Genomic DNA, 13,274 nt, shown 5'->3' with positions numbered 1-13,274 from the left:
GATACGGGAAAGCAAGGAGGCTAAATGTTTGATAAGTAAGAGAGTGAGACAGGAAAGCTGACAGGCAGACGGGTTTGAGCAGCCATTTTCGCACTTCAGATGGATTTTATCGGCACAATAATCAGACAGTAAATGTAGATTGAGACGAGGATAAAAGATATGCCTGCAATCTTAATGGAATGCTTTTAAACTCTTAATATTACCAGATGAAGAGAAATGACTGTAATTGAATGCAAGAGATGGTGTTTGGTGACAAATGATACATGCTTTAGTTTCATGCATGCAGAAATGAAACAAATTAACGATCATCTGTCCTTATCAGTCTGTCAGATTCATATCCGTTTTTCCTTTGTATTGCTGTTTACAATATTCCTATATAACGTTATGAATTACTGTATATAAGCACTGAAGCAGTAAAAATCTTATCTGTGTATTATCCGATTATTTACTGGTGTCATTATTACTGTGGGTTCACACCAGACACGTTTGAGGCGTCAAATACGCGTCTACCGCACGTAGTTGGACGCTTGATCAATTTAAGTGTACTCGCTTCATTCGCGCGTGAAAGCCCTTCCTGAAATTCTAGTCATCGAGACATTCACAAAGAAATTTGCGTCGTGGGAGTGGTTTCTGCGACTCCGCTCGCTTCCTGTAATCACGTCACTACTAGAGCAAGCTCCTGATTGGTTAACGCGGCACGTTTTTCCACCAAAGTTCAGATTTTTCAACTCGCGCGTTTCACGCGGCAACGCTCAATTCGTGCCGCGCTAAACTCCTCTAAACATTGAAATCACTCGCGCTTAACGCCTCTACCGCAGCTGGTGTGAATGCACCATTAGAATGATCATCCTAATAAAGAAATTACATTGTTGATTTAGAAACATATTCACCTACGACGAGGATTGTTTTTACCTTTGTGAGTTCTGTATAGGGCTGCGAACGTGACCACAAAGAAGGTGGTGGAGTATTTCCCAGCATTCACCAGGTGAGGAAAGGCTCTCTTGGTGTCACGGTAACGTCGCAGACATTGCACAAACCGCAGCCACGCGGGCAGACAGTAGATGATGGCGCGGACTCCATAAGAGTAGCTGTTACACTTTTCATCGCCTGATGGAGAAAGAGAAGACAAATTATATGACAATTTTTTAAAACTTTGAAACCTTTTAAAACAAGTACTCCAAACCAGTGGCAGCCGGTGACCTCTCTTCCGAAGGGTGCGAATTCAAAATATGTGTTCAGAGTGTCGTGTGTTGCTCGTCATGTCAAAATATGTGTTCGTTGCATCATGTTAAACATGTTCATCATGCATCTTGTCAAAATACATGCCTGCTGCACACTCATCGAAAGGGTTTATGATAAGAGACGCTCACGTTCACAAAATACTAGCAAGACACTAACTTAAAGGAAAACACCAGCGTTTTTAATATTTTACTATGCTCTTACCACAACTTAGACGAATTAATACATACCTATCTTTTTTCAATGCATGCACTTCTTCTTTGTACAGCCCATCATGAATGTGTTAGCATTTAGCCTAGCCCCATTCATTTCTTAGGATCCAAACAAGGATGAATTTAGAAGCTACCAAACACTTCCATGTTTTTCCTATTTAAAGACTGTTACATTAGTAGTTACACGAGTAAGTATGGTGGCACAAAATAAAAAGTTTTTTTTTAAGCAGATAATAAATGAAAACTATATTGTATGGCGGAAGAGCACTTAGTTTGCAGCACTTCGACCTCGCACGCAGTAACATCACTCCTGACTACTCCCACTCTCGCTCAAACTTCCATCAATATTACTGCGCCCGTCAATATTACTGGCTTTTAAATTCATCCTTGTTTGGATCCTAAGGAATGAATAGGGCTAGGCTAAATGCTAACACAATCATGATGCGCTGTACAAAGATTATGTGCATGCATTGAATAAAGATAGGTATGTATTAAATCATCTAATTTAAGGGAACGAACATAGTAAAAGCATTGAAAAACAGTGTTTTCCTCTAATGCTATACTCTGAATACACATGAGATTAAGTGAGTGTCAGGCAAACACAAGCAACTCTTATTATCTTTTTATGCAGCAGGTACTTATTTTGACATGACACGTTATGCACATAAGTTTACATAATGCGGCAAACACATATTTTGAAATGACAAGCCCAACGTATGATGGGCTAAATACATGTGACAAGCTTTGCATCATGAGCCCTCGAAAAAGAAGTCACTGGCTGCCACTGCTCCAAGCACATAGGCCATATATATATATATATATATATATATATATATATATACACACACTGTAAAAATGTGTTAATTTTTTACACATTGGGTGTGTCATGCCATGTCAAGCGTTATTTCATGTTAAAATAAATGAAAGGGACAACACAAGTTGTGTTAAAAACAGTGATGGGAGTAACGCGTTACAAAGTAATTCCGTTACTGTAATTTCACTACTTTTAGCGGTAACACGCATGTAACAAAGTATTTTTTTTTAATCAAGGAACGTAGTTACAATTACTGAAATTTAAATTAGTTTGTTACTTGCGTAACTCTATTTTGTGAAAAATGAACACTTGCAGACAAGACATTTCTGTTCTAATGTCGCAGGACCGTGGTGAGCAGCACAATGAATAATAACACAGAAGGTGTGTTAAGGGGATCGCACACCGGCCGCGCAGCTCAGCGCCGCGCCGTTCTAAAAAAATCGAACACATTGTTTTCTATGAATAAACACACACCGGCACAGCCAGGTGTCACCTGTCCGCGCCGCCCAGCTGTGACTCAGGAAGTTGCTCAAATCCCTGTCGCGCCACACAGCGCCACACACATAGTTTAACATTAAATAACATCATATTTGTCCCAAATCATTAACGATTAACATTGGCTGCTAAAGTATATTTTACAATTTGAAGTAGATGCTATCTGACGAAGCTCGTGCTATTTAATGTGCACTTCTGGTTTACAATACCTCAGAGTTGTCCTAGACGCGACTCGACGCGACACTGAGCTGCGCGGCAGGTGTGCGATGGCCAATAAATGTGTTGTCCCTAAACTAACACACCTTCTGTGTTATTGTTATTCATTTTCACAAAATAGAGTAACGCGAGTAATGAACTCATTTACATTTCAGTAATTGTAACTGCGTTACTTGATTTAAAAAAAATACTTTGTTACATGCTCATTACCGCTAAAAGTAGTGGAATTACAGTAACGAAATTACTTTGCAACTCGTATAACTTGTGCTGTCCCTTTCATTTATTTTAACATGAAATAACACGTTAAATGGCATGACACACACAATGTACATAAAGAAATATACTTTAATATTTTTAAGACATAATGTTGCTGCAACTAAATAATCATGTCTGTGGTGGAAATTAGGGGAAAAGTCAGAATTCCTGAATAGTCTGGCAAGCAGGAAAAACATAACTGTGACCCTGTCTGTGAGAATCAGACTAAAGGCTCTAACATTTTATTTCAACCATTAATTTCATTAAGATTTCAATCTTTGACATGACCTAACTAAGTCAATATTAAATATATCAATTTTATTGGGCGGATTTGATGTAGAAAACAGTGAAAAAGGACCGTAGCTGGGTTTTTACAGGCAGGATCACAAATACTTTTCTCTCTCTTTGCTCTCTCAATGTTTCTGATAATCTTAAGCTGTATTTTCCACACCATTAGACAGTCACTGATGTTTCCTGCACCACTGCACATGGCAAACTCCGCTGAACCTGAAAGACTTGTGTCTATGTTGACACTTACTGTATAATCTTTATTCATGTGCAAACCATCCACTCATCTACCATACATATAATGTTAAAGTAGCACAATATGAATGACTCAGTTTGACTGCCAGTGTGTTGAATTGGTACATTTCACAATGTCTTCAGGAGGAATCAATTACCATATTTGATGGGCAGTAAGCCACTACGATCTCCCCACTGCAGCTCCATGCTGTAGTAACAGACCAAGTACTCCAGATCAGAGAGAACGATCACCAGCGAGTTGAGTTGGTCAGCCAGCCAGAAGTCTGCGAATTCAACCCGGTGGAACGGGGCGGTGAAGACACGAAACTGAGAAAAACAGAGAATACATGAACCATAAATATTTATACTGTATACCTGTAGTGAACAACGTGGGACACAATGAACAACTAAGGTCGACTGAAGTGCATTTCCTCTCAGGTGAATAATGTACACTGTAAAAAGTAAAAGTTGCGTCAACAAAAAATATTACTTCACTTAAAAACATCTAAAATGGGAAGTATTTTCAACTTAAATGTTCTCATTTTAAGTGAAAAATGTAAGTTGAAAATGTTTACATTTGAATGACCTCTGTGTATTAAATGTGCTATACAAATAAACTTGCCTTGCCTAAATATTTTAGGTGCTACCAGTTGAAGTAATTTTAAAATGTTTTTTCACCTTCAATTTTTCATTTAATGTTTTATAAAATTTACATTTTAGGTGTTACCAGCTGAATTCATTTTTTTATGTAGTGTTATGGCTTTTGATAGCTCATTTATGGGGTAAACTGTACCACTTATATCTAAATAAGAACTTCCACTTAAAAAAATGCCCAAAAATTGTTTCAACCGGTCACTGGAGCTGTAAACTTTTAAAAGGACCATTTATGTACAGAATGTATACTAATATTTGGTACCAATATATACCTTTGAGGTATTTATATGCACTCTTTAAAGTGACACTCCACTTTTTTTGAAAATACCCCTAGAAGTAAACATTTGATTTTTACAGTTTTGAAATCCATTCAGCTGGTCTCCGGGTCTGGCGCTGGCACTTTTAGCATAGCTTAGCATTGAATCTGATTGGTCCATTAGCATTGCGCTAAAAAATGACTAAAGAGTTTTGATATTTTTCTTATTTAAAAATGGACTCTTCTGTAGTTACATTGTGTACTAAGACTGACGGAAAATTAAAAGTTGTGATTTTCTAGGTTGGTATGGCTAGGAACTTTACATTCATTCCGGCGTAATAATCAAAGATTTTGCTGCCGTAACAGGGCTGCAGCAGGCGCAATGATATACGCAGTGCCCGAAAATAGTCCCTTGCTATTGAAAGTTACCAAGGGGACTATTTTCCGGTGCTGCGTAATATCATTGCGACTGCTGCTGCCATGTTACAGTGGCAAAATCCTTGTATCATTGTAATATCATAATATCAACGCCAGAATTAGTGTATAGTTCTTATATATTGGCCTAGAAAATTGCAACTTTTAATTTTTTGTCAGTCTTAGTACACGATGTAACTACAGAAGAGTCAAGTTTTAAATAGGAAAAATATCGAAACTCTTTGGATATTTTTTTGTGCGATGCTAATGGTCTAATCAGATTCAATGGATTATGCTAAGCTATGCTAAAAGTGGTAGCGCCAGACCTGGAGATCTGCTGAATGGATTTCAAAACGGTAAAAATCAAATGTTTAATTCTAGGGTAGCTGGAAAATGAGCCTATTTTTTTTAAAAAGTGGAGTGTCCAATGTAAATGTGTTTTTGACAATTTTTTCTGCAAGTGAAGCTAGCCAAAGATTTTTTTTTATAATAGTGTGCACTGACAAATCATGCAATTTTTATTTTGAAAATGTGAATTTGTTGCAACGAAATGCAAAAGTCAAGTTCCAAATCATTAAATTTCTAATAAATAATTTATTTCTATCAAGTTTATTCGATTTATTGCACAATGCATGGCCTTAAAAATGTACCATAGTAAACATGTACTCCATCAAAACACTAGTGTTACTGCAGGTACTCTGTGGCTCGCTCGTCCCCTATGAAATGACATTCCAGCACTTTCAGCCTGCAGGGCTGTGTTGACATTTCCCAGCAACATAGTTTTGCACTACGCCGACCTAAGCCATCATTCTCTTGAGACTAAATGCCAAGGAGTATTGATTTCTACCCACACAAACTCTGATCAGTTATTTTGATCTGACAAACACAGGTGTATTTTAAATAAAAATGTCATAAAACTGCACCCTCCCCTTCCTGTTTTTACACCAACAACGATCAGTTAATCATTTTAACCACATTACAGTTAATAAAGTTACCACCCAACTGGCAAAAAAACATTCCAATTTTAACTTGCATATTAAACTCGGCAAGTGTTAATTTTTGGCCCCTGAAGGTGCATTTCAAGGTTATAGCTGTAAGTGTCATGTCCTTCAACGTGACAGCATGTTCAAAATCTTGGAAGAAGACCACCGACTGCTCAACCGTCAGTAAATGCTGTGCGTGTCTGTGTGTGCCCCGTGGAATAAGACTTCAGTCTGGGCCAATTAGAGTTGGGGAGGGCAGTGAGACAGAGGCAGGCGGGCACTGATGGCTCCATCCCAATAATGATTGCACAGACACAGCCTTCACATCCGCAGAGATAGAACTGCAATCTATTTCACATCACCTCACTGCCCTGTGTCTCGCACCCACACACCCACACAAAGCTTACAGAAACACACTTTACTTTGTACACATACATAATCTTACACACACATAAAAACAGACATTAACCCGTATCATATGGGCAGAAGGAAAATCGTTACTGAAGACATTTGAAGCTTATAAAGATGGCTGCTTGTGAATTGAAATGAGTCAATCAGCTTTCAGCTAATTTAATTTCATTGATAATAAATGTATTCGAGGCAAGTAACTAAGCAGCTGTGAATCTGCAAACAGCAGGGTGATTACGGTAAACTTACAAACCAGGAAGTGTAATGCTGCGTTCACACCAGCCGCGATAGAGGCGTCAAGCGCAAGTGATTTCAATGTTAAGTCAATGTGAAGACGCGTTGACGCGCATCTGGAGGTCTCGGGGCGCGAATGACGCATTTAGCGCGGCGAGGTAGACGCGCAAAAGAGGCGGAATCGTGTCTACCTCGCCACGCTAAACGCCTCATTTGCACCGCAAGACCTCCATGACGTGAATTAAGCGTTGCCATTGGAAACGAGCGAGTTGAACAAGTTGAACTTTGGCGGAAAAATGTGCCGCGTTAACCTATCAGGAGCTTGCTCTAGAAGTGACGTGATTACAGGAATCGAGTGGAATCGCAGAAGCCCCTCCCATGACGCGAATTTCCGCGTGAATGTCTCAATGACTAGAATTTCACGCGTGAATGAAGCGAGTAAACTCAAAATGTTCAAGCGGCAAACTAGATGCGAATTTGATGCCACAAACGCAGCTGGTGTGAACCCACAGTAAGACTGTTTTCATTTCCTTCTCATCTCACACAATTCTAAACAAAAAGATACTGAGATTTGTTGTGATAAATTACAAATGTTAACATATTTGCTAAAGCCCACATGCTCATTATGTGTCTGAGGTTTTAAATGTGTGTTTGTTACAGTACAATTCAACCCAGACACAAACTTAAAAAAACTATGTGCTATTCAGTGATTACTTGCAGCATTTAAGGTTCAAGCTATTTAAATGGGGGAGGGTTTAATGCCTGTTACATATCAGTGACCCCATATTCCTTTTATGGACACTTCCCCTGGAATTGTTTGTTCACAGTTTAGATTTTGATCCTGAAAGGTCCATCTTAAATATCTGAGGGATTCTGAATTGGGTACAAAAAAATGTGACCCTGTGTGCGAAATACAGGCTTAAGTTTTATAATTTAATTATGCAATTTGAGCATCAAATTTTTATTTCCATCTTTGACATGACTCAGTCAATATAAAAATATGAAGGTTATTATTTCACAGACTGCTCTTTACATTATGTAGAATGATTTAAGTATAAAACAATTCAAAAAGTAAAAAAAGTAAAAATCCCTAAAATTACTTTAGCTGAGATTTTACAAGATTTTCACAAATGTCACTGCAAAACCCCTAATGCCACATTAAAGCACCAGTACATAGTTTTCCAAACAATAAGAGAATATTTCTCACCAACAGTTTAATGAGCCAGAAACGTGATTTGTAGTATGCGGTTTTGAAGGGGAGAATGAGGAATAGCACCATAAAGCCGTATAGGATGAGGGGGTTTGCTTGCGTAGGCACTAAAGTGTAGTCCGCAAACAGACAGGAGAGTATGCTGAGACACCACATCACCCCTAAAAACCCTGCGATCTACAAACATAGAGATAGATAAAGAGACAGATATAGAGAGAAAGAAAATGAACAAGATAAGGTTAAAGAATATTTTTAAGGTGGACTACTCCTTTAAAGATCCCTGCAGCATGTGTCTCACCTCAAAGAGATGCTGATGTGAGAGGTTATTTCGAGGGTTCAGCTCAAAGATCAGCACGTGATTGACACCCGCCTGCCTCCAGCCGTAAGTGTTAATCCCCAACAGGAAGAGAAATTGAATCAGCAGGAAACCGCCACGGTAGATGCGAACCAGTGGCCAGATGTTCTGATTACGGATGAAAAAAGCACCTGATAGAGAAGAATCATTCACAGCCTTGATTATTAACAATGAAGTCTAGACTATAGAGTAAATATGTGACCCTGGTCCACAAAACCAGTCTTAAAGAGATAGTTCACCCAAAAATAAAATTTTGTTATAATTTTCTCACTCTCATGTTGTTACAAACTTAATTTCTAAATTTCTTTGTCCTGATGAACAAAAATGAAGATATTTTTCCAAGAATGTTTGTAACCAAACCGTTCACGAACCGCATTCACTTTCACAATAAGACAAAATTATACTTAAGGAAGTAAATGGGGCTAGTAAACGTTTGGTTACAAACATTCCTCAAAATATCTTTCTTCATGTTCATCAGAACAAAATAATTTGTAGAGGTTTGTCTCAACATGAGAGTTGAATTTTCATTTTTGGGTGAACTATCCCTTTAAGAAGCATGGGTATATTTGTAGCAATAGCCAAAAATACATTGTTTGGGTCAAAATAATAAATTTTCTTTTATGCCCAAAATCATTAAGATATTATGTAAAGATCATGTTGCAGATATTTTGGTACATTTCATACTGGAAATATATCAAAACTTATTTTTATGAGTGGATACAGTGCTAAGGACTTTTGGACAACTTTAAAGGTGATTTTCTAAACATTTGGATTTTTTTGCACCCTCAGATTCCAGATTTTCAAATAGTTGTATCTCCGCCAAATATTGCCCTGTACTAACCAATAACCATACATCAATGGGAAGCTTATTTATTTAGCTTTTAGATGATGTATAAATCTCAGTTTAAAAAAATTGACCCTTATGACTGGTTTTGTGCTACAGGGTCACATATGAGTACTTTATAGCAGACACATGACAGACAAATAAATACATTTGTGAAACAAATTATGGGCAGATTATTGACAACATTATTCATGTTTCAACTGCACTGCAAAAAATGACTTTCTCACTTAGTATTTTTCTCTTGTTTTCAGTAGAAATATCTAAAAAATTCCCAAATTAAGATGTTCCTTCCTGATGAGCAAAATGACCTAAGAAAACAAGTCTAGTTCTAAGACAAATAATATACAATTTAAGTGAAATTGTCCTTAAAACAAGCAAAATTATCTGCCAATGGGGTGAGAAAAAAAATTGTGAAAAAAGATTTATTTTTTCTTAAACACTTAATTCAAGTAAAATTTTCTCACCCCATTGGCAGCTATTTTTGCTTGTTTTAAGCACAAATTCACTTAAATTGTATATTTTTTGTCTAAAAACTAGTATTATTTTCTTAGGTCATTTTGCTCATCAAGAAAATACATCTTGATTTAAGAATTTTTAGATATTTCTACTGAAAACAAGACAAAAATACTAAGTAAGAAAGTCATTTTTTGCAGTGTGTTGGGCTAAATAAGAGCGAATGACTTTGGGCCAGGCTCTTTTCCTCTGTTTTGTTCTGTATAAACAAGAGTTTTTCAACTACTCACACCCCAACCATTAAAGGGGACATTTCACAAGACTTTTTAAGATGTAAAATAAATTGTTGGGGTCCCCAGAGTATGTATGTGAAGTTTAAGCTCAAAATCAATCATTTATTATAGCATGTTAAAATTGCTACTTTGTAGGTGTAAACAAAAATGTGACTTTTAAATGCAAATGAGTTGATCTCTAAGCTAAATGGCAGTGCCATGGTTGGTGGTTGGATAGTGCAGATTAAGGGGCGGTATAATCCCCTTCTGACATCATAAGGGGAGCCAAATTTCATATTTTTTCACATGCTTGCAAAGAATGGTTTCCCAAAACTAAGTTACTGAGTTGTTCTGTTTCACATTTTCTTGGTTGATAGAAGCACTGGGGACTAAAGTATGGCACCATGTTATTTACATGATATAAAGACATTATGGTAAAAACAAGGTATATTTAGAAAAGCAAGCTATTGCCATAAACTGTTTTGTTAGCAGCTAAATGTAAGAAAAGAATAATAACTGCACCGGTAAGGACGAAGGCAACAGCCAGGACGATGAAGACCCCAAAGTACAGTCCAACTCGGAAGGTGGTCCAGGCAGGTGCAGGCTAAATGTAGAAGTATCAAATGTTAGATTGAGTTTTATTGCAGAGCACTGCATAAAAATGCCCAGCAGAACAGTTTTGAAAAGCTTAATTGGGTGTCTAGTAACTATAACAGGGTTCCACACCTTAGTTAACTTCAAATTCAAGGACCTTTCAAGAACTTTCCAGGTCCAATACCCTCGAATTCAAGGACTTAATGTGGGGACACATTTCAAGTGAGAGCATGGTTACACTGTGTTACCTATAAAGATACATTGTTACAGTTCCCTTTCGAGGGAACTCGTGCTACGTCACTGCGGTGACACTTTGGGGACGCCTCCAGGGGTAAGTGCGTCTAAATGTGTATATCAAATTCAACCAAGGGTGAGGCTTAACAACAAAGATAGGGTGACGTGAGAGCCAGGAAGTATATCTCTATCTGAAATATTGCCAAAGATGGCATTACAGGGAAGCAGGAAGTATGGCAAGGGAGACGCAGCATCTCGTTCCCTTCTCTGGGAACAACAGTTACATATGTAACCAGAGACATTTTCATGTGTAAAACACAACTATGCAAAAAAGCATTTTGGTATGAATCAACATTTGCATACAGAAGATATAAGCATTTAAATCGAACAGTTTAGCACGTGTGCTTAAAAAATCTAGACTTTTTAATGATATTATCCTACACTACACAGGTAACTTCTTGCATAAAATAGATTCGAGCACTTTCAATGACCTGTATCTATGTTTGTATATTTTCAAAAACTTCCCAGGGCCTTGAATTTTTTCTCCAGATTCACAAACTTTCAAGGATTTTAAGGACCAGTGGGAACCCTGCTGTAAGCAAGTATGATGCATAAATACTGCAGCTCTGTGGTGCTTTAAACATTGCCGTTTATTTTAGCATCCTGATCATCACCTGAGCAGCTCCAAGAGGTGGAACCCTCAGCCTCTTCATTGCCTTCTGACGGTCACCACCTTCCAGCTCTGTGGTCACCAAAGCCTGGACACAAAAAGATGAAAGCTCAAACTATTTGTATCTACAAACCTTAAAATATATAGCTGTAAGGACAAAATGTCAAATGCATAAATGTAAATGATAAAGGTGATCAGCAGCTAGAATATCATGTGATGCAAGTAGGACATCATAAGCGTGGAGTCAGGTGATCTACCTCGGTCTCAGAGATGAGCTGTGTGATCTTCTTGCAGGTGTAAAACGGAGCCACCTCCACATGGGCCACACGCCAATCAGCTCCACGCGGTGTATCCAGAATCTTGTCATGTTTTTTTAGGATCTTCCGGAATCCAGTGAAGTTCAGATTCTGTTTGAGGTAAAAAATGTAATTACCACACCGAACCAAAAAACAGAGATAGAGTAAATGAAAGAAAAAATAAACAAATAGAAATTTCTGACCTGGTAGTTCTGCAGAAGGATGAGGCTGAGGTAGAACTCGCTGAAGGCCAGCTGCAGATCTTTAATGTTACGATGTGTGTTGCGCTCCTTTATGGATAAAGGGAACACTGTTTTGCGTTGGCTGCGTAGTCCCGGTGCGTTGTTCTCCCGCTGGGCGTCCAAAGATGTCTGCAGCTCATTTTGCAAAGTGGCAAATCGGCGCTGCGCCTCTGCCAGTTTTTCTACAAGAAGACCACAAAACCTTAAAGGGACACTCCACTTTTTTGAAAATATGCTCACTTTCCAGCTCCCCTAGAGTTAAACATTTGATTCTTATCATTTTGGAATTTATTCAGCTGATCTCCGGGTCTGGCGGTACCACTTTTAGCATAGTTTAGCATAATCCATTGAATCTGATTAGACCATTATCATCGCGCTAAAAAATAAGTTTTGATATTTTTCTTATTTAAAACTTGAATTTTCTGTAGTTACATCATGTACTAAGACCAACGGAAAATTAAAAGTTGCGATTTTTTAGGCTGTATGGCTAGAAACTATACTCTCATTCAGGTCTAATTTAAGGACTTTGCTGCCGTAACATGGCTGCAGGAGGCGCAATGATATTATGCAACGCCCGAAAATAGTTCCCTTGGTAACTATCAATAGTTTTCAATAGAAAATAGTCCCCTGCTATTGAACGTTACCAAGGGGACTATTTTCGGGCGTTGCGTAATATCATTGCGCCTCCTGCAGCCATGTTACGGCAGCAACGTCCTTAATTATTACGCCACAATAACAGTATAGTTCCTATCCATATTGGTCTTACACAGTCAATATTAAAAGATATCAATGTTATTTTCCACAGCATCTTCTTTATATTATGCAGGATGATTTTATGTTGAAAACAGTAAATCACAAATAATAACTTTGGTTGGGTTTCCACAGACTGGAAACGGTGCCCAGGTGCATGCCAGGCCAGAAACCTTTAATCTGTATTAAACCCTTTCCAATTATTTATATTGGCAGACAAAAAGTCTCCTTGTCTTACAACCCGGTAAAGAACAACACCAGAATCCATTTATATGACAAACAAATCCCTCATTCTACCCATTAACCAGAGAGTAAAGCAGACAGATTTCCTGTTAGAGATGAAGCCCTTCCTGGAAGAGCGATATCTCAGACGGCATTAACCACGCTGGCCAATGTCCCAGCACATTTTGGTAAACAGGACCCTGCTTGCCCATCTCATTTTCAGAGGAAGAGGAAAGGGGGTATTAGGTTTAGCACACATGTAAATACTGGGAGTCCTGTTGGCGTATGAGATATAAAACCCCAGACAGTGAGAGATGTGCTGCTGAGTGCAGGCTGATTAAGTCGAATGATGAAGAGAGCTGGCATAGCTGGAACCTCTGGGCCCTGATTGTCCAACTTGTCCAGCTAATTTATTTAGTAGACACTTCCT

General features: G+C 38.2%; 1 protein-coding gene across 1 annotated transcript in view; it reads right to left on the bottom strand.

The window, feature by feature from the left end:
* xpr1a (xenotropic and polytropic retrovirus receptor 1a) overlaps positions 1 to 13,274 on the bottom strand; it is an 84,961-nt gene that overhangs the window by 11,604 nt on the left and 60,083 nt on the right. Inside the window, exons 4-11 of the mRNA XM_055168428.2 lie at positions 11,834 to 12,054; positions 11,592 to 11,741; positions 11,339 to 11,422; positions 10,359 to 10,440; positions 8,211 to 8,398; positions 7,910 to 8,089; positions 3,912 to 4,080; positions 913 to 1,107 (exon numbers count right to left, since the gene is read on the bottom strand). Of these exons, the coding sequence (XP_055024403.1) occupies positions 913 to 1,107; positions 3,912 to 4,080; positions 7,910 to 8,089; positions 8,211 to 8,398; positions 10,359 to 10,440; positions 11,339 to 11,422; positions 11,592 to 11,741; positions 11,834 to 12,054 (1,269 nt within the window). The remainder of the gene's footprint in view (positions 1 to 912; positions 1,108 to 3,911; positions 4,081 to 7,909; positions 8,090 to 8,210; positions 8,399 to 10,358; positions 10,441 to 11,338; positions 11,423 to 11,591; positions 11,742 to 11,833; positions 12,055 to 13,274) is intronic.

This window comes from Misgurnus anguillicaudatus, chromosome 5 (assembly GCF_027580225.2).
Source record: "Misgurnus anguillicaudatus chromosome 5, ASM2758022v2, whole genome shotgun sequence".
Taxonomy (NCBI): Eukaryota; Metazoa; Chordata; class Actinopteri; order Cypriniformes; family Cobitidae; genus Misgurnus; species Misgurnus anguillicaudatus.
The sequence above is the reverse complement of the archived record's forward strand: the minus strand, read 5'-3'. Positions and strand labels throughout refer to the sequence as shown.